The sequence below is a fragment of the Etheostoma cragini genome, chromosome 8 (genome assembly GCF_013103735.1).
Source record: "Etheostoma cragini isolate CJK2018 chromosome 8, CSU_Ecrag_1.0, whole genome shotgun sequence".
Taxonomy (NCBI): domain Eukaryota; kingdom Metazoa; phylum Chordata; class Actinopteri; order Perciformes; family Percidae; genus Etheostoma; species Etheostoma cragini.
The window spans coordinates 19,048,317-19,070,756 of NC_048414.1; the positions used below are offsets into that span (position 1 = coordinate 19,048,317).

General features: G+C 40.9%; 2 protein-coding genes across 2 annotated transcripts; one reads left to right on the forward strand and one right to left on the reverse strand.

Annotated features, from left to right (window-relative positions):
- Positions 1 to 2,635: 2,635 nt before the first annotated feature.
- On the forward strand, positions 2,636 to 9,356 carry ldha (lactate dehydrogenase A4). The gene is made up of 8 exons (XM_034878773.1): positions 2,636 to 2,902; positions 5,326 to 5,451; positions 6,536 to 6,653; positions 6,782 to 6,955; positions 7,075 to 7,248; positions 7,348 to 7,465; positions 8,878 to 9,001; positions 9,159 to 9,356. Exons 2-8 carry the CDS (start codon positions 5,326 to 5,328, stop codon positions 9,321 to 9,323), a joined length of 999 nt encoding a protein of 332 aa, XP_034734664.1. The 5' UTR covers positions 2,636 to 2,902; the 3' UTR covers positions 9,324 to 9,356.
- Positions 9,357 to 10,926: 1,570 nt separating this feature from the next.
- Positions 10,927 to 21,928, reverse strand: LOC117948852 (tumor susceptibility gene 101 protein-like). The gene is made up of 10 exons (XM_034878772.1): positions 21,511 to 21,928; positions 20,540 to 20,627; positions 20,361 to 20,426; positions 19,482 to 19,645; positions 18,973 to 19,099; positions 17,987 to 18,044; positions 17,653 to 17,747; positions 13,040 to 13,242; positions 12,661 to 12,900; positions 10,927 to 12,392 (listed from the first exon to the last, which is right to left on the reverse strand). Exons 1-10 carry the CDS (start codon positions 21,550 to 21,552, stop codon positions 12,303 to 12,305), a joined length of 1,173 nt encoding a protein of 390 aa, XP_034734663.1. The 5' UTR covers positions 21,553 to 21,928; the 3' UTR covers positions 10,927 to 12,302.
- Positions 21,929 to 22,440: the final 512 nt, after the last annotated feature.

Genomic DNA, 22,440 nt, shown 5'->3' on the forward strand with positions numbered 1-22,440 from the left:
GATACCGGATAAACGGATGAAGATGGACGGAGGTTGCCATTTTAAAACTGGCCAGGGACAACAGATGAAAACGAGCCTGTTGAGCTAACTCTGGCTCATTAACAGTTACGTTGCTGTTGATTATTGAGCCCTTTCCCTGTCAAACAAACAAATAGGCCTAAATGACAAAGATCTATATCTATTTATTTAAGACTTGCAGTAGTATGGGAAGGAAATAACGTTTTATTTTGACGTGGTGCATACACTATTCAATCAATAGCATCTATTTTTAATGTATGGTGGCCTATTGTATGTGTCCACCACCGATGAATCCTGTCGTTCAGTTCAGTCCCTTTATCATCCCAAATGGGAAACTTGATATGCAGTCAGGTTTCCCATTTGAAGGTGTTGTGCTGATAGAACCCTATCCTGTGGTGGTGGGCTTTCTATCAGCCTATCAACATCCTATTAACCTGCACCAGCACCCTCCTAAGGATCTGGGCCCGGCCTGAAGCAGATAAGCCCAGAGCTTTCGAGTGACAAGCAGACCCATCCCAGCTGACCACTAGTTTCCATCTCTGAAGGGATCCTTTCAATAACGTTGTGAGACATTTAACATATTAATCTGAGCATGTCAGTGCAAAATGAGCACTTTTGTGAAGGTAAATACAATCTGGACCATTGCCCTATTAACTTATATTGTAGCTTTGCTGCTGCCGACCGCAGCGATCTTGTTTAATTAATGCTGGACCGATGTCAAAGACTGTTGTTCCCATCAATCACTTAGACACAAAACCATAAGAACATAGGGTCCAGGTTGAAAAACCGGTAGCTACCCTTTTCCCCCTTTTACTTCTTACTTCTGTGTATGACATCCTCATATCATAAACAAAAGGTCTTTGTCAGTGTCGTGCATGATCAGATAGCTTACTTGAGAATACAATATTGTACATATGTATTTAAATTCATTTGACAGATTTTTTTTAAATGGCCAATTGGATTGATTTTACTGTTTCCGGACTCATCAGAGAAAATCTATAATAATGTTGCCATTATGGGACATAATACCATCAGTAAATTGTAAATCAATCACTAAATTTCTTTTACCTCTCATGATTGACACACTAATACTAATAATAAACCGCTAATGTGCAACAAAAAAAAGTGTGGTTTATGTTAAGCAATGTGCTTAAAACAGAAATAAAACACAAGTAATGGTCTCCTGCATGAGAATGAGGACAAAACCAAGATATTACATTCATGTAAACCTTTAACTTAAAAAAAAAAACAGATTTACAGTAAGTGCCCCTTACACAGAAGAAGGAAAAGAAATGCAAGTGTAAGAATCTAATATATTAAGGCATTAATGTGTGATACACTGGATGCATAAATTATTTTGTAATAATTGAAGAACTATAGTATATGTGAAGGCACTCCACACCTGGGCTTTAAATTGAACACCAAGTCCTACTGTGCATTTGTGCTCCTGTGCTTCTCAAAGGATTTAAGGCCATAACCAAAGACATTATGTGTAAACAGACTTCAACATCAGATATTAAGGCAGGCTGGAATTCTTACACGTTTTGGTTATTGGCAAGGGCTTAGTGGTTGAAAGGATCCGAGAGCTGATTTAACTGATTTGTAGATTTGCTGTGACTTTTTATTGTTCATTATTGGGGGTGTTTTGACATAATAGCATAGTGTGACTCGTGACTTAACATACAAAAGGCTTATGGATGTTGCTCAAATAATTCTTTTGATGGATAAAAATCACATCAATTCAGATTCCTCTGAACATGACCAAAGAAGTTCCAGGTGTAAATAGCCCACATATGTATGTGGAACTGGGTAGTCTCAGAGCACAATTTTTCTTTGGTCCCGGAGCAATACAATAAAAAAATATTAGGAAATTCTATGTTGTAACTTATATGTAACTCCATGTCTTTTGTCAGTCAAATCTGCTCTATCAGACTGAGACCATTCCTCGAATAGGTTGCCTAACACAAATGGCTAGTAAAGGTTAAGTAATAGTGTTTTTTGTATTGTAATACCTTTAGCTACACAGGAGGGGGCGCTACAATTCTGATGATATGGTGGCATAACATGAGGGTTTCTTATTTTCTCTTTCTCTCTTTGAGACAAAAATAACAACTTCTGGCTCTATTTCGGTGCTGTAGTTAACGTGTGGATCTCATGTCAAACAGGAAATGCTCTGCAGACCAGACCATCTTATTTCGGAGACCTCCCAGTTCGGCCTACTGGGGCTTCGGAGGCTGCGGCCCCTGAATTGGGATAGCTTGGAAATGTCCTTTATGACTAACATCCGGGTCCTTTAATGCAGATGCATCATTGGTGGACGTTCAGAAGAGATAAGGAAACAGGCTTCTCGGGACACTTATTACGAATATTTAGTGAGAAATTCTTAGACTAAGTCTTTGCTAAGTCACAGACCGTCTTTTCACCGTTAGTAGACCTAGTAATGATTTGTAACCTCATTTTTAATTGAGCTGACACGTTTATGAACCACACATAAGTTCCGTGACCTCTAACAGGATTCTAGCGCGGGAACAAATAATAGTGTCGCATTCCAATTACAAAACATGTTACCTCGAAGTATTACGAACAAGCATAGATAGGATGATGCACACCATGGTTATAGGCTAGACGGCTCTGCAACACTCACTACTACCGCATTATCCATCCTGCCTCGGACGTGACATCCGGCATGTACCGAGACCACAGCCACAGACCAGTCCCACCCGAGCTCATTAGCATGTAGCCTACGCACGTAACGTCGACGGAGGGGGCTGTCTTTAAATACCGCGAGACATCCCTAGCGCAGCACCACTTCTGCGGAAAAGCTGCAATCAGGAGGAACAGACACCCCAGCTCGTATTTCCGGCTGTTTAACTGAAGCCTAAAGGTAAAATACTCTGACTAAAATATTACACATACAGGTGTATCGGGAAACCATCCCTTTATTTGAGGCATTGCTGGTACATTGATTAAAGGGGGGGACCAAAGACTGTTAATATTCTGTCTTTAGCAACCTGATGCGCTTTTTCGAAGGATACAGAAAAGGGGAGTGTCGCTAAAGTCAGTAGTGTCTGTCTGGTTGTGAATGGAGCTGGCACCGACTCCAGGTTTTGACGATGGATGTATGTAAGAGAGCATGTTACCCTTTACTTTGTGACAGTGGCTCCTTGCCCACGCGAATAGGCCTACAATATTGGAAACGTACCATTATGATAATACAACGGTACTATGATGTAACGATCGTTGCATCAGATGGTTGGTGGAAGCGGCCGGATGCCCCCAGCTGCTGACAACCATCCCCCCACACAGCAGTCGTGGCCATTAATGACCTGGCACTGCATTCATATGCTGGCCCATTGGGAAGCAGATCTTAGTGAGAGTTTATCGGTGCTGCAGATATGTTGGTCGTCACAGATGCATGCATTTAACTTTTATGCTTGACCTTGGATGGTATTTGGGTCAAATTGACCCATTTCAAATTTTTACAAGAAGAATAAATGGTACAAAAAATAATAATATGCCCTTACCTTATTTTTGTGATGAACATGTATTCCTGACTCAATTCAGAAAATTATTCTGGATATGACCATAATAATGATCACATAGTGGATTCTTAACATTAATTACAACCTTATGACAAAAAACAAACCACACTTCCATTTTTAATTGTGTTCCAGTAGAGACTAATAGCATTCGCTAAACATACCTATATATTTTTTTAATTGTTTGAAATTGAGATTAAGACAATATTTGTTTGAAGTAAAATTTTATTTCAGAATTGTTTTTCCTTTAGCTACACAGTAAGTAACTCCAAATAAATCACGGGTCAAATTGACCCGAGGGATAGGAGAGGGTCCCCAAAGTGAAGACAACACAAGGGTTAAGTAAAGTATTCAAAAATATGAATCTACCATAACAATTTGCGTGCATAAATTCTCAGATTAATCAAACTAATGCCATACTTGGCACTGTGTTGTATTTGTCATTTTCAGCCTGTTGCCAGCTACAGTCTGACTACATTCTATAACCACACGGTGAAATCTAAATGTTTTTTTCCTGTTGATAATATGACTTCAACACGTAAAGGTAAATAACTTGACGTTTTGTATAATCGCATGTAATTCACAAGTAGATAAACGAGATGTGAACGACCGGATGCTGAGCCTCAGCCATGATACCTGACACCCCGTCAGAGCTCAGTAAATACCCACTGATCAGATTAAGTAAATGTCAAAACGTACAGGAAAATATGATAACGCAAGCACGCGTAAAGCAGTTTTAGTTGTCTAGTTTTGTGTACCAACTACTTATTTTAAATCCCAGAAATGTACATTAATCCAAAGCTTGACACAAAGCATCCATCTCCCTTTGTCTTTCCAGCTATATCGTATTACGTTCTCACGTTACTAATAATCCTTCTTGTAATCCTCATTCAGTCATGCTACAGTAGTAATTTGGCTGGTTTGTACAGCACATTTTAACAGTAAAGAAAGGAACTCTGGACAGTTTTAAACATGTATAGTAGGCTAATCTATCACTGGAGGTTAACGGGTCCCGTCGTAAAGTGCAAACCTCAGGGTCAGGTCCTGGCATGTATAAAGCTTTCAGCTCCCTTCTGGGGGACAGATAATTGGATGAGAGGATTTTGACTGTCCCACTTGCCGTATCCTACTATTGTGTACAAACTCACCATGGAGAGGACTTAATTATCCTCTCAAAGAAGGTATTAATCCTTTCAAACTCCACTACGTGCATGTTGTCACATCACAGAGAACCAGGCTAGTCATGCTGATGATGTAAGCGTGAGTACTCAGCCCAACCAGGAAATAAATAGGTGTGTGTGTGTGTGTGTGTGTGTGTGTGTGTGTGACGTCAGTTTGGGAAGGTTTACTACTACACAAGACAGGCTGCAGTACTTTTCCAGGAAGTGGTTACCATGGAAACCCAGAGTGGCGCTGTAACACTACTGTCTGCAAACCGTTCTATGTGAGACAAGGGTGGAAGATTTGAGTGTGGAACTTGTGGTTGTTTGAGGTGATGTTATTGGGGTTGTGAAAAGGGCAAACGTTCAATTCTGGAACTGTGACTAAAAAAGGGAAATCCAAGTTTGACTCAGTCCTTGTCAGATGAGAGAGCAGTCACGTATGTCCTGGTGTGGGCCTGTTGGTAACAGTGCATTCAAACTGTCACACACATTATGCAGCCCTACTTTACTGCCTCTCTGTTTCCCTCGACCTCCCTCCTTCCCCTTGTATACTCTTATTCACCTGCTTGCCTACTTTTTTCCTAAAACCTCTTTACTGTCCACAGATGTCCACCAAGGAGAAGCTGATCAGCCATGTGATGAAGGAGGAGCCTGTTGGCAGCATGAACAAGGTGACGGTGGTGGGTGTCGGCATGGTCGGCATGGCCTCTGCCATCAGCATCCTGCTCAAGGTGAGACAGAAAAAGAGAAGTGTGGAGAGTGAGAGCTTGAGGAATGTGTGTGTGTGGTTTTGTGTGAATCAGTAAAGCGCTTTTGAAATGAGCAAAGAGAAAGTAGAGTGAATGACAGGTCAAAGTTCTCTCGAACACCATTTGAATTTGCTCATCGAGTTACTCTGGCATTGAGTGATGCTGCTCTTTAATCATACCCTCTTAGCCGAGCTGCACCAATCACAGTGGGGTATCTGATATAGGCGGGTCATAGGCGAGCTAAACGGATGACGACAGTTTTAACTACCAGTTCGCTCCGCTGGTAGCTATGCGTATGGGGCTTTGGATACGTAACCCCATGTGTTATGATTGGTCGTAGCGTTATCCAGTTGCGTACATGGATGATATGCAAATGTGAGCAAAGTGCCGCCCTCTTGATGGGCGACTTTCATTACCTGATGCCAGACCCTTAATCTTTTGGAATTTGGTCATGATTTCCAGGCTAAGGTCAAAGAGTAAATCAGTGCTAGTTCAGTTTTTACATAACAAAGTGAACTCATGGGTGGGATAGGGGCGTAAAATAAGCCCTTGAAAAGCACAAACTTTGATACACTTCAGAAACCTAAAAGGAAGTACGTGCATAGATGAAGGCGTATTTAAATCCATAAGAATAACTACTATTATTCCATTACAAGTGGAATAATAGGGTCTCTGAAGTGAGAAACCTCCAAGGGCTCCTGTCAAACGGGCTTTGAGGTTGTGCTGACTAATGGATTCATCTTCTGTGCAGATTGGTAGGAATACAAATCCGTATGTGACGTTATTATACAAACCTGGACAGGAAGCGTTGCATTTCCATGGTATTGTCTGGGTTCTATTCACAACAAGTTAGCTGGATCTGTGCCAGCTGAGGAACACCGGGGGCTGAGAGGAACCAGGTCACAGGTCTTAACAACTAACAATGCTGCCGAACAATCAAGGCTGAGATAAAGGACGTAACTGGTTATAACAGTTCAGCCCTTTGAGTAAGCCACACTGTAGCTTTATCCATGTAATAGAAGATTCACCGTATATAGTGAATGACTTGTTGTATGTATATGATCAGGACTTGTGTGACGAGCTGGCCCTGGTTGATGTGATGGAGGACAAATTGAAGGGTGAGGTCATGGACCTGCAGCACGGATCCCTCTTCCTCAAGACACACAAGATTGTGGCCGACAAAGGTGAGAATGTTAAAAAATGACTACAACCTTTTTGTCTCTTGAAGAATTTTGTTTTATTCGGGTATGTCACCGAAACGGTTATTCTGTAGCTCCATCAGAACACCTCTCTTTTTTTGTCAACTTGTCAGACTACAGTGTGACGGCCAACTCCAAGGTGGTGGTGGTGACAGCCGGTGCCCGCCAGCAGGAGGGCGAGAGCCGTCTTAACCTGGTGCAGCGCAACGTCAACATCTTCAAGTTCATCATCCCGAACATCGTCAAGTACAGCCCCAACTGCATCCTGATGGTGGTGTCCAACCCAGGTTAGACCAGCGATGAGGGAAAGGAGAGGAAGGAGTGGTGTGAGGCTTGAAATAGTGATGAAAGATTGAAATGATTGTTAAGAGCTGTCCCTTTTACCTAGTGATTTTTATTTTTCTAGTGGACATCCTGACCTACGTGGCCTGGAAGCTGAGTGGTTTCCCCCGTCACCGCGTCATCGGCTCTGGCACCAACCTGGACTCCGCCCGTTTCCGCCACCTCATGGGAGAGAAACTCCAGCTCCATCCTTCCAGCTGCCACGGCTGGATCATCGGAGAGCACGGAGACTCCAGTGGTATGCAGCTGTGACTAAAAACAAATTCTCAAATCTATTTTTTTGTGTCGAATTTGTCGTCGCGATTAACTGATCTATCCCCATGTCTGTTTCTCGTAGTGCCTGTGTGGAGCGGGGTGAATGTTGCTGGAGTTTCTCTGCAGGGCCTCAACCCACAGATGGGGTCTGAGGGTGACAGTGAGAACTGGAAGGCTGTTCATAAGATGGTGGTCGATGGGTGGGTACACATGTTTTTTGTTTTTCTTCTTCTTTCAGTAATGCACCAATAAGCTGAAGAAAGAAGTACCCTACAAACCACATTTTTTTCACACGCGCTAATTGATTTTTATTCTGCAAAGCAATCGGCCCCGTGCCCAGGAAATCTGTCTAGCACTGAGGTGGAAGCCATCCATATTATGTCTTATTGAAACAGACAATTAGGGTTGTCATGGCTTACAGTCACAGAGGCCTGGAAACAAAAGGACACATGAATGCCAACCGGCAAACTTGAATCCAGTAGAGCTGACTACGCGTGGTTAGGAATTTGATCAGGGCTTCGGGCCAACAGGCAAGCAGAGGCGGGTACACAGTACGCTACTGTGTCGAGGGCTCACTGGGGCATGGCAGCCAGCACAAACACAAAAGCCGCTCCCTGGAACATAACACTGCTCAGTAGCGCTCATGGCCTCACTTCCGCTCCCAGGTTTTCATTCAGGAAACCCAATTAATCCCTAATCAAAGACAGGTTCACCCTCCATTCTCAACTTTAAATGACCTATCAGTGTTGACTAGTCAGCATTGCTATTGTTGTTACCTGTGCTTGATGTTGTATTTTGTAATGGGAAGTTTCGTCATTACTTTGAAAGTTAAGTGACGCAACAGTCACCACGAGGAAGTTTTTCCTCGCCACTGTTGCTTGCTCTGGAGGAATCTACTAGAACTGTTGGGTCCTTGTAAATTCTGGAGTGTGGTCTAGACCCACTCTATCTGTAAAGTGTCTCGAGATAACTCTTGTTATGAATTAATACTATAAATAATATTGAACTGAACAGTTTGCCCTGTAAACTGAGATAGTGTACCATTATTTCACTATCAGCCCTCCCCATCTCGCAACATCTAGGTGTTTTGGGGGGGTCAACCATGTACAACACAATAGTCGATTAATCAGAGATATGTGCAAAGGTTTCAGGTATTAAATAAGACAGAAACGGGGGGGGGGGGGGGGGGACACAAACTTCCCCAACTGTACTGTACAAATCCAGATGTTGGGATGGTGTTGAGTTTATGGGGCACTACCTTGATCATCAAGTTCAGTCAGCTAACTTACATGGGCCAGATTTATTTGCCACTCTGCACATACACATCAAGCTCAGTACAGCAGAGGCTGAGGAATGTCCGTTATAAACGTCCCCTTCCAGACGGCATTAGGTTAGACCTGAACCTTGAACATGCAATCCATTTTGTGCTTCTCTCGTTGGGAGAAGCAGCTGAAAACAGTTTGGGAAGACGATGGGATGAGGGGGAAATGACAAAGTGGGAGCAAACACTGTCCGAAATGCCAAAGAGTACAGAACGTTATGTTTGCTTCAGTTATGTTTTTCTTCACCTGTTGTTCTTGCTTTTAAATGTGTGTGTGTGTGTTTACTGCAGTGCCTATGAGGTTATCAAGCTGAAGGGCTACACTTCCTGGGCCATCGGTATGTCCGTGGCCGACCTGGTGGAAAGCATCATTAAGAACCTGCACAAAGTGCACCCTGTGTCCACACTGGTCCAGGTGAGGAGATTGGAAGCAAGCCATACATTTAAATGTTTGGCAGATCGTACATGATGAAATTCATTGTATCGATTCATTCACACAAGCATACTATTGTATATGTATTTTGAAATGACCAACAACCCCTCGACCTTGCGTTGCGGCCTTCCTCTTACAGGGCATGCATGGCGTGAAGGATGAGGTCTTCCTGAGCGTCCCTTGTGTCCTTGGCAACAGCGGCCTGACAGATGTGATTCACGTGACCCTGAAGCCTGACGAAGAGAAGCAGCTGGTGAAGAGCGCTGAGACCCTGTGGGGCGTACAGAAGGAGCTCACCCTGTGAAGAGCGCTCCTTTGAATTCTCCTATACACTCTGTGTGTGGTTGACTCCCATGGCACTTCAGATATTCTCTCTCTCCCCCCCCCCCCTTCACCCCACTCACCCCTGTAAGCCTTTAAGCTCAGCAAGTGTTGGAGCTAGTTTATCTATTTGTTGTCTTGTCTACACAAGAAAAATAAGGTGTATACATTCTATGTACTGTATGTTACTGTGAAGTGTTGCTGCTTCTTCAGTACACTCATTGTTTGTTGTTTGTACTTTGTATTCTGTGACTGTTGCCGCTTGTTTGTTTTTCCACTTGGTAATCTGTTCATTTTCCATTTTGGAGTATAATGGAGACATTCCGGCCCCTATGAGGAGGGCTTTCTATCCACCTACAGTCATAACTCGGCTGCATATGTCACTGGGACAATGTCCTGTGATACCAAAGTACCTTATCATTTGAGAAAAGCAAAGCGACGTGTACTGGTTGGCATTGAAGCCATCATCAACACTCCTAACCTCAAGTGCACCGCCAGAAAAACCTGAGAGAATTAAAAGGGGTTGCCAACAAAGTGGCTGAGTATACTTTAACCAAGCAAAGAGATAACAGAGAACCAATGGGAAATAGTCAGCTACAATCATAACCTAGGGCCAGGTTATGAATCATAACAGAAGCTAAAAATCTTAGCGGTTTGTTTGCACACCCTAAATACTTCCAAAGAGTTTTATATTTATTCTACTCCAACTAACTCTGGAGAAAAGGACATCAAGAGAAAAGTTATAGTATTATGTATAACTTCTGATACCAGTAAGATCTATGTATGTAATAATATTACCTTATATATGGTCGATTAGTCACCCGACTCACTCAAGAACTGTACCTGTCATGGCAGCTGGATATGGATTTTTATTTGCTGTAACACTGAATAAATCTGCCATGATGATACAAGTGTGTCCTTCTTCCTGCGTTGGTCATCAATACTAGTTTTAGGCACTTTGAATGTTTACAGAGCAGCTCACTGAGCCACTCGGTACACAGCCATACTTTTTTTCACAGCATACATTGTGACTTGTCATAGTAAGAAAAGCACGGCTGAAAGTGATAACCTTAACGATGGCTCAATTCCATCAAGAGTCCCAGAAAGCTGTACCAGTGAGTCAGCATGCACAATACCAGGGCCTCTCCTCTAAGTGGAATGCAGCCATAATTGATTTTGAAAACACTTGTGCTATTATGACATGTCGGCAGTGAAAAAGGTTTAATAGATCAAATCACGAGACAGATCAGGTTTTTATACAGGGGAAAATCTAAATGCAGTCCCAAGCTTCTGCGACATTGTGAACATACTGCTAAATACCGCTACACCTTCTGAGTAATTAGTAAATCCAACAGTATTTCAAGAAGGGTTAAACTGTTTGAGCAGTAAGAACTAACCAGTGGATTCTAAAATACTTTTAATTACAACTAGTTCATAAACAGTAAGTACCTTCTGTGGTCTCAGTCCAATAAGTTCATGTCCAAACACTATAAAATGTCACTTTGCTGTGATTGATAACCCACCTAACAATTAACACTATAAAGTGAAATAATTTGGATCAATGAAATGATCACAAAGATGTACCATTAAATCTAATGTCTTTTATTTGTACTTGATTTACATAAATCTACAGATATGAAAGAACAGGTGATCTACGGTTGAATTGGAAACAAGAAAAACATAACAGCAGACATTCTATCATACAATTCAAAGTGCATTTAGTAAAAGGCTAATTTAAATGAGACCTGTTTGCAAACTTTACATAAGTTAACTTTTGATTAGTACAATATGTTTCATCCCCCCCCCCCCCCTCCGGATTTATTCACAACTTTTTCCTCATGTTTCCTGAAACCTAAACCTCTTAGCTGGACTGGGAATAAGTGGACAACACAAGAAAAAACAGAAAAGTAAAGAAAATACAATTTCTTTTTAAATAAAGTATGTCAAGACCGTCATCCACTTGAAAGAGAAACAACCACTGTACATGATTGAGAGGTTAATGCATCCAGACCTGAGCAGCTGACACAAAGAACTTCCCCCACCACCTTGTCCAGAGACACAGGGTAACAGGAAACAAATATAATAGTTAGGTCAAGTGGCAGGGCAGCTCAAAACTGTAGCCCATTTAAAGACTCAAACAAAAGTGAAGAAACCCAGTTCATGTCCGTCATCACCTCCACTTGAAAGGTGATCCCTTTGACTCCATGACTCCTGAACATGACCCAGACCTCATACAGCATTAAATCCTGAGGCTCAACCCCACCCCGCCCGTCCCGTCCTTCCAGAAATGTTGGCCTGGGTATTTATATCAGAGCCAAACCTTTTATATTATGAAGGCAGTAGACAAATGGGGGCTTTCTACAAAGCCCCTGTTGACAAGCCCCGAAAAATTTGTGCTTACTAGCTAAATGACTTTGTCTGGCAAAGGGGTTTTGCAACACATACAGGTCAACACGTTAACTCACTGTACGCCAAACCAGCTACACCACAAACACTCAGGGGCAAACACAAAACAGGCTCCCAGGTCACTTTTACCAATATGGCATGTGTGTGTTAAGCACGTTTTTGGGTCAACTGCAGTACCTGGTTCACAATGTAGTTGAAATGGTTTTTACTTAATATTGGCGCACTAAAGTAAGGGTGTCATGTCTTGCACATGGGTTATGGCTGTTAATGCATAATGATCTCAAAGACTTTTTTGGTCAGTTCAAAATACAAATGATGTCCTGCGAGAACTGTGGCCACATTGGACAATCCAGTATTTCATAAATGTTGCATTTCTAATGGTTCTCGATTGTTGCTGTACAGATGTCTGTCTTACAATAACAGATAGTTTAGAGATTCAAAAAAAATAAATGACAGCTACAAGAGGACATTAAAAAGGTTATAAAACAGAGGAGGAAGAAGAGAGTGAGAGAGCATTAAAATATGAAGATAAAGGTTTCCAAGTAGTCAGCGTGGGTCAGTAGAGGTCACTAAGGCCAGCAGTCTTGCGGGCTTTCTGCATGAGGGCACGGAGCTGGAACTGCTTCCTGGACAGAAGGCGTACGTGCTGTAACAAAAAAAAGTATTTATTCTATTTGAATCAATATATAACCATCTACACATGCTAAATAATGCCTCACAGTTGCAACCCAAAGCACATTCTTTACGCTTCAAGTCTATTTCCTTCGGTTTTAAGTGCAGAATTACCGGGATTGTGTGTTATTGGGACTAGAAAGCTGCCAAAAAGCGGGCGATCTACACTCAATACCGTGTCTGAATGCATCCTGTGAAGACATCATGTCATGCACTAGCTGTAGCTGTGTTGACGTGTTCACCTTAAGAAAAACCTCCAGGTCTATGACGCCCCTGCGGAGGGCCTCTCCCAGGTAGAAGATAGTGTCCTCAATTGCATTTTCTTCAGCATATAAGTTCAGGATCTGTTTGTACAGCGGAGCTGTGGGCACGATGACGTCGTCAATGTCATTGTTCTCTGATTGGTTCTCCATCTTCTCCAGGGCCTCACTCAGCTCCTCATCCTTTCTCTTCAGCAGCTCGATATTCCTGTCAACCTCGGACTAGTAGAAGCATAATAATAACAGCCATATCATTTTGTTTTACAGAAAGAAAAGCAGTAAAAGAGGGAACAAAATCGTAGAGGACAAAAAAAAAAAACATCCTATTAAAAAATTGTTTCAAAAGTGGAAGATGTCTCACCACTTCCTGGTCCAGCCTTGAGACCATCTCCTCCAGTTTCTGATGTCCTTTCTTCAGGTCCTCCTCTGTTCGCTTCAGGGCGTCCAGCTCCGCCTGAGCTCTGTCCATCTCCTCCTTCATTCTCCAGCGCAGCTTGTCGCTCACAGCTGAGATCAGAGAAGCGCGAATGGTGTCCTCGCCAATGGTGCCATCTCTGCTTGGGCCTTAAGAGGAAAAGGGTTAGAGGTGATGTGAGACAGAGGACAGACACAAAGGAAACAACTTTAAAAGAAATACTATATTCTACCCTGAACAAGGTACAAGGTTTTAGTGTTGGACTTACTATAATGTGTGTTGACAAAGAATGAACTGACCATCTTAATCAGAATACTTTATTGAGCCCCTTAGGGAAATTGCTCACAGTCTAAGGACTGTAAGAGCTGTAACATAGCTAAAGTAAGAAATAAAAACGTTAAAGATAAAGTAAAGTGAGATTAGGTTAAAAAGTAAGATTAGATAAAAATGCGCTTTTTTAGACAATGGATTGTACAAATTCTATTGTAATGCAGTTTGAACATTAATAAGTACAGTGTGAATATAAGTAGCCGCGGTGAATAAATACCAGCTATTGCACATGTAACTGATAAAGAAGTTATTGTACATGACTGTCCAAGAATATTAATGTGGGATGTGGAAATTTGTGCTGTGAGAAACACGCGTGTAACACTCAGACATAGGAGTTGTACAGTTTGATGGCCACAGGCAGGAACGTCCTCCTGTGGCATTCTGTGGTGCATTGTGGGTGCCTGAGTCTGTTGCTGAAGGTGCTCCTAAGACTAACCAGGGTTTTGTGGAGTGTGTGGGAAGAGTTGTGAAGGATGGAGTGTATTTTGGACAGCATCATCCTCTCTGACACTGTTTTAGGAGTCCAGCTACACCCCAACAACATCATTGGCCTTGCGGATCAGTTGGTTGAGTAAAGGCTCCTGCGCCGACTTTCGGTGTTCTGCGTCAGGGCTGCACCGCCGAAACACTAGGGGGGGGGGTCGCCTGTGTCTGAGTCCCTCACCACCAAAACTGTACTCAGAATGGCAAACCCCAACGACTGTCGTGCTAAAATATTAATCTTATTTGTCAGGCTTTTTCTTGCTTAGATTTTGTAAAAAGTATCGAGAAATAGAAAGTCAAATCCATAGACCTAGTTACTGTAACCAGAAAATAAGTATTATTAAAATAAGGTTATTTGCGTGGTGGCTGCTAGCCAGTTTATGTTATCTTAGCAAGCTAAATTTAGCCCAACTGCCCACAAAGTACTCTCTGCTGGCGAAGTGCTAATTAATTGGTGAAATGGATCAAGTTTAGAAGGAACACACTGAACATGCATTCATATACTTGTTTTGTTTTTTATCCACATAGATGTATTTCTGTATTCTCACTCGGGCTGAAACGGTTTGTGTATTTCTATGTTGCGGAGGGGTTCGGTGCGTGCAGAATACACAGTAGATTGATGCAGGTAATGCTGAACCACATTTCACCAGCGCAAGCTCCGCCCAGAAACTTTTAAGCGGTACACTGTCAGCAACAGGTGCTGAGGTTAGCACAAGAAGGGGATGGAGTGCGAGTCAGTCACACTATAGCGGGAGCAAGTGAAACACCGAAGTCCGCTACGTTGTGTTGGAGTTGTAGGGTATGCAAATGTGAACAATTAGACATGCTAACGCACATTCTATGGCATTACCCAGATGTGACGATCACTGGGACGACAAATCAACAATTCCTAGCCCAACTTCTTGTCCCCGCTGCTTCCAAGCAGCCTTTAGACGCAAAAACAGAATAAAAGAAGCAACTGACATTTAGATTGGCATATAGCAAATGTGAAACTAACTTTCTCCTAATTTACATGTTTTATTTTTTATTTGATATTTTATGTTTTCATAGCATTAGATATGATCTCCAGTGTAAAGTCTATTGTGACCTGTTGCCTTCTGGGAAAGTGTTTGTACAGTGTAATGCCAAAGTGTTTAAAATGTTTCTAATTTTTAATAATGGATATAGCTTACCAAAAATTGACAGTAGGCAAAATGCTACTGTTTTTTAACAGCTGTACTAAACTCGCATTGAACTGTGACTTCTGTGTCCCGCCACAACCTGAGTTCTGACCATAGAAATAAATGGATCAGAGCAGTACGGTAGTAGAAAAATATAAGATGCTCATTCACTTAGGTTATAGCTGGACTGATATCCAAAATGACAAGAGTCAGAGTGCCCCTGCACAGCAGGTTGCAGGTCGGAGTCAAACTCAGGCCCACCGCGTTGGAGGATTAAACCTCTATAACGGGCGTCCACTCTACCAACTGAGCTGTCCGGGTGCCCCTAATGATACATTTGAACAATTTTATGCTCAGTTACTGGAAATATTGAAGACCCTTGTACACTGTAATAATGCAATCCAAAAGAACATCCCAGCAGTAAACACTACCTTTCTAAACTTTAACATCAGACATTTCACCCAATAACACACAAGCACAAACTAAAGCCTCAAAAATTGACAAATACCAGGTTATGTAGTGTACATGCATGGATGGATGTCTTTAGTCGAGACCACCTAATGTGCAGTCTGGAGTCAGCACTCCAAATGTCAGAGTTGATTCAGCTCTGAGATCTGAGTAGTCTACAGGCAAACCCATTTCTATTTCCGTAACTAAATATAGGAGACAGTTAAAGCTCCTCCTGCATGCTGATCCCTGACCAGCTTTTCAGTGCCGCGCCGCTTAACGATGGTGGGGCAGCAGATGAAGCCTCATATCAGGGCTCTGTCTTTGTGCACACTTACTGTTCCAATCCTAAGTATAGCACTGAGTCTGAGGTGTAGGGTGTGATGGCTTGAGGGGGGCTGTGCCTTTCCCTTCAGATCCGTCCTACCCTTTGGCCTTTAATGCTCCCAACTCTAGTTACACGAACGACCTTTCCCTGGCGGCTCAGCGCGCCACTGAAGTCGCAGAGGGCAAGAGAGTTTGAGTCAAAAGGTCATGTGTAACATTCAGAGTAAACTAGTCTTAAAAAGGAGGACACATTTTTTTTCCAGAGCTGAATTAAGTGTTGAATCTTTGTATTGTAATATTAAAGGGTAACTACCATTTTATCAAACTGAACCCTATTTTCTCTGGAACGCCCTCCCAGAGACCCTAAGGGCCCCACAAACTGTGGAGACTTTTAAGAAGGGCCTAAAGACACTACTATTTCAAAAGGCCTTTTAAACAGTCATTGTTTTCATTTTTAATTTTAGTTTTATGGTGTTTTATTATTGCTTGTCAATTGTATCGTACTCTGGAAACTGTTTTTAACTCCCTATTAATTGGAGCACTTTGAGATTTCTTTTTGAAATGTAAAGGGCATTATAAATAAAATGTATTATTATTTTCCTATGTTTTTGTTGCTGTCAGTTAAACGCACTATTAACGGCGTTAACACAAACATTGTAACGGTGTTGGTTTTTTTATTGCGAGATTAACTTTTTTTTGGTCTAGCGAACTTTGTAGTTTTTTTCACATGCTGTTGCAACAACTAGTAACGTTAGTAATGTTCTCTCCGAAGCTCCAAAAACGGGTGTTAGAGGGAACTGAAACATCGCTGCACGGGACGCTAGTCAACACTACACTTAGCAGCAGGTAACGTTAGCCTACCTACCTACCTACAACTAGCAGCTGGAGTGAACACGGTTGCCATAATAGGATTTCTGACAGTTGTCCAATAGGGCTGTTGGCTGTGTATCAACCTCACTTCTGCACAACACAACTGATGGTCCCAACCCCATTAATAAGGCAAGAAATTCCACCAATTAACCCCGACAAGGCCCTCTTGTGAAGTGAAAACCATTTTAGGTGACTACCTCATAAAGCTCATTGAGAGAACACCAAGGGTTTGCAGCGCATTCAAAGAAGCAAAGGGTGGCTACTTTGAAAAAACTAGAATATAAGACATGTTTTAAGTTATTTCACACTTTTTTGTTAAGTACATAATTCCACATGTGTTCATTCATAGTTTTGATGCTTTCACTGATAATCTACAATGTAAATAGTTATGAAAATAAAGGAAACGCATTGAATGAGAAGATGTGTCCACATTTTTGGCCTGTACTGTATGTATATCTTTTGCTTCAGAAAGCATTTTAAAAGTATTGTATCATGTTGATAAGAGCATTAAAATGAGAAAAAAAAATGGGTCAAAAAGAAATCAAGGGACATTTTGAATAGATAAAAATATGCGATTAGTGTGATTAATCGCAAGTTAACTATGACAATAATGCAATTAAATATATGAATTGTTTGACAGCACTAGTTTTTGTGTCTAAGTGACTGATAGTATAACAATCTTTGACATCGGTCATTGGTCAAAGATTGTTGTTCCCACTCACTTAGACAGAAAAAAAGTAGGAAAATAGGGTGCAAGACAAAAGTGACGTAACGTAAACGTAAATGGAAAAGTGGAGACAATAGCAGTTTCTGAGTGGTCATATTCATCTGTATCTTGCTGCACTTTGTAAAAACATTTGAAACCTGTGCTAATTTTAAACTTTAAAATGTACCCATGAGAAAGAGAAACAAAGCACCTGAGAGACCAAAGGTGGTACATACCCACTGTGGAAACTGGAGTCTGGGTGGGGTAGTGTGCAGGTCCAGCACTGGCTGGGTAGGAGTTGCCGCCTGGGTATTGGTATCCTGGGTAGCCTCTGCAAATAAATGAATGGTGAAAAAACAGCTAACAGCTTTGTTTTTTTCAAAATTTCAGAAAGTGATGTTTAACGTTTAGCTATTCATGTAAATACACCATCACTAATAAAAAGGCTTTCTTCGTGATAATGTGCTGAACAAACCAAAGAAAAACATGCCAGGACAGGTTCATTGGGAGATATAGCATATGTAAGTTAGCTGGGGGAGAGGTTTGAGAACTGCTTGACAAACATCTTACCCTGGGTTAGGATTTGGGCCATAGGGTGAGACCACAGGCATGCCAGGCATGTAGGAAGCTGAGATAGAGAGATATGGTGAAACAATCAGATCTGAGGACATGCAGTTGAAATATTCTTTATCTCTTTCATTCTCATGTTTCCATGGTGTGCTGTAGTATCTGAGCTCCATCTAGTGCCTGATAAATGCATTACTTAAACCATGATGTGATAATAGGGCATATGTACATCAGAAATAATATAAACCTTACACTGAGATACATATATGTATTGAAGATGCTTACTGACATTCGGATGTGAAACTAGCTAAACCATTGCCGCAGTATGAAAATGTTCCCTGACATAATCCCACACGTCATTGATTTTACAATGAGAAACTGCTATAGGTATGTAGTTGATCACAAAGATATATTCAAAAAAAAGATTTCGGTAATTGAAGAGCAATTACTTACACAGGGATCATGTAGGGCATATGCTAAATCTGGTGTTTTATGCATTACAATATTAACCTTTGAGCTCTAAAATACGAAATAGAAAAACGTTAAAAGCAAAAAGTGTTTTTTATTCCGAATAATTTGAGGAGCTGAGTAAGACCCACACATATTTTGTTTTGTGAAAAATTACAATCAAAAAACAGGTTTTATTTATTCAATTTATTGGGATATACTAAACCCATCCTGCACTTTCCTAGCTACACCTGCCTAAACCTAAAGCAATTGAAGCAATTCATCCTACCTTTCTTTGTTTTTTCAAACTCATGGATATTTTTAGAAGCTGAAGTTCTTAATAATTATGAATTTTACTGTTTTTTTACTCAGTTTCTAATATCTTGACTAACATTACTGATATAAATGGGGTTGCCCAAAATAATTAAAACACCCTTCAGTGTATGGTAAGGTGGGTCCTATCTAAATACTTATCACCAGCAGCATATCACTTTGCCATGGCCAATTAGATTACCCCGCTTACAAAAAATGATGTTACTCACAGTTAGGAGGTCCAGCTGCTTGGAACGCTTGGTAGGGGGCTTGTGTGGTGGGGCGCGAAAACACAGGAGGCTCCTCTCCAAAAACCACAATCATCACCTGAATCAGACCATACAGGTCGGACTGAGGCTGTAAGACAGTCAGTGAAGGGCATGTTTTATTAAACAAGACCACATTTGCAGAATGCTTTTTTAAAAGATCAACAGACAAGCCACTGTTCAAATGTTTTAGTACAGCCACAGGTATCTCTGTGGCACACATGTTCGCGCCATTTTAAGCTGACTGGCTGGTAGTCATAAACACCAAACTATTCCAGGGAGCTACAGTTTAACTTACTGGTACTTTAAATAATGTTGTATGTTGGAGACACCCTGTGAAATCTCAAATCCTCAATACCAGCATTACCCAAAGAGTTTGTATTGCTTATTTATTATTCTTTTTTTAATCAATCAATCAATATTTCCTCTCCTAGTCTATAATTAAAAATATTGACCAAAGCCCTCACACTTACATGCTTCCACTCATGTAGATAAGGCAGGTAGATCTTGCCGTTGGCATCGATGTGCTTGCCAGTTTTGATCATCATGGCACTGGTAGGTTTGACAAAACATATGGGAGGGTTGTAGGGATATGTGTCCAGCAACCACAGACACACTGGGATGTTGTAGACATTGCCTACAGGAAACACATACTATGTTATAATGTGATTATGTAATATGATTTTAAGTCACAACATTCTCATCACTCCACCACTTACAATTTTTCTGTATTCTGTTTTCAGGAACAACGTCTACAATACATCTGCATGAAGTACACAAGCATGATAAACTGTGCATCACACACATTTCCATTTTACAGTCTAAAAATATCCTGCAACATTGTGTTGATAGTAAGCAAAACAGCAATGTAATCCCAAACCCAGAGTTGAGAAACTTTGGGTTTGGCGTGACGCGCACTATAAAGGGTTCTGCAATGTGTTCCTTTTTCCTGAATGTAATTGGATCCATGATGGCAGAACAGCAGGACATCTGGCAGATCAAGGACAGGGACTAACTAACACTCCACAAGATACAGTTTGTTTGCAGATGCACATTCTTGTTCTGAAATTGTATGTGTTTTGGTTCAGGCGGATTCTCACCTCAACTCAAACAACGAGGAATTTGCCCATTTGCTATTTACTTTACTTGATGCTGCAGATGCCACGTTTGTTTTTAAAAAGTGCAGGATAAATAGAGCAGGCTAGCGTGATATCACAAGAGAGAGGTGAGCCAATATGCAAAACTGAACAGGAAATGACACTGAACATTCTATGCCCCAGTCTTTCAGATTCTAAAATAGGAACAATGTGTATTGTAATAGTTTTTTAGAGAGCAAGGTAAACATGTATTACCTCTATAGCTCACTGGGACAGTTCCTGTTAAGCTCATCAGGTCTCTTGCGGAGCCATCATTAAACACTGAAACAGAAGACATCATGTCAACTAGCAAAACAACTTGGATATTTACCATCATACAATCATACCAGGGGACCAGACAGTTCAATAAAGGAGATCAGTGTGATGTAATTTACCATAAGCATCCATAAGCGGCTTCAAGTCCTTGTACTGGGAGATGACATTGGTTATCTCACGAACAGTCAGATCTCTGTATTTGTATTGCTGGAGAACACAAGATGAAAGATGAGGGGGAAAAGGCATGTATGTATATTGAAAGTTTATAATATAAAAGTTTATAATTGCTGATACTCAAGTATACCTCTCAGACAGCGCTGACACAACTAATAAGCTAAATTATTTACTCAGGGAGTAATTTGTGGCATAGCCCAGTTTGCAGTTGTTTACTTCCTGTCTGCTGGCAAAAGAAATAGTCCTTAAAAAGCCCAATGTGTGGTTGGATTGTCAAAAAAATTGTAGCCGTACCATATAACTAAAAACTCAATTTGGAAGTACCCACAACGCTTCTATGTAATTTGTCAATCAAACTTAAATTAGGAAATAAATGATCAATAAACCTGTACTTAGATGATAAAAAATATGTATTCAATGGTTTATGATTGAGCAAGAAATTCTTCATTTTAGCATTAAAAAGCAAAACAATACTTAATAAGTTACAAATACTCTTTTCTTCATTAAGATAGCAACCATCGAAAAATATTGTGATGTACACCAGGTCAGTAGTGTGTGGGATCAATGTTTGATTGTTTGAAAAAAAAATTTTAACAGCCATATATACACCACTAGGAATGGTGGCTTAAAAACTTGTTTATACTTAACATATTATTGATGTGAGCTAGCTAGGCGGCTATGCTACATTTAACACAAGATGTGTACGCCGATTCTCAAATCTATGTATCACAATAGTGACTCTTTATAACAAAAGCAAATGTTTACGGTCCTAAACATGAAGTGGCATCAGGCCATTTATTAAGCATTACATTTCCTGACAATCTTAACCGGGAGTGTCCTGTTTGGTATCGGTAACATTATCTAACGTTGACGTGCTAACGTGCTACTGTTGGCCAGCAAGTGCCGCAACACTTACCTTCAGCATTTTCTTAAGGGAACCTTCGTTGACAACTGCCATGGTTTTGGAGTTTTTGTTTTGACAGTTCTTATTAATGAGTTATTAAGTGGGCGAACGGCTGGCTTTTAAGCCAGCTAGACTGACAGCTAACACAAGCTAACGCTAGCTAGCAGGACTAGATGCTAGGCTAAGAATTAGCCCGACCTCGGGCCCGACTACAATTAAGACAATAATGCAACACCTATGTGAAACCCTCTTGTCTAACACGGGTAATGTTATTATTAATGGTGTTACCGCTCCACGATTCAACACATTAAGTAAGAATAGAAAAAACAGTGAATTAACAGAACTCAAATATGCCAAAAAAGAAAATATCCGATGGTCAACAAAAAGAATTTCCGGCATTCCACCTTACTGTTTCCGGTCCACGTGTGACGTTTGCAGAAGGCGTGGTCCCCGTGAGTTCCCTCCATTGACTGTAAACATGTAACCGGTCTATGGTTCCATCACACATACTGTATGTTTGGCTATTAGCAATTATACATAATACTTGTTTGACAACTCCTTTAAAAATGGTTCCCACAATAATAGGCACACATTTGTTCAGTGTACTATTTACAATACCAGAATGAATCAGTCATTTTTCACAAGTAATAGTCCTGTTTTTGACTCTGTAGTCCCAAAGTCGTGATTTCTTTAGATTTTAATTTACGTGTCCACTAAATCACTACAAAATAAGTCACAACTATTTTTAAACACAATAGCTTTTGCAGGCAGTAGCTTTGCAGCTTAGCTGAAGAGTTATCAGAATTTATTTATTATATTCTCTTACAAAATTAAATAAACCACACTCTTCTATAATGCATCATACTTTATTGGACTGCACCTGACTGTGTTTGTTCTTCAAATGATTAACCTTTCTCCTCACAGGTCAAAAGTCCAAATTGT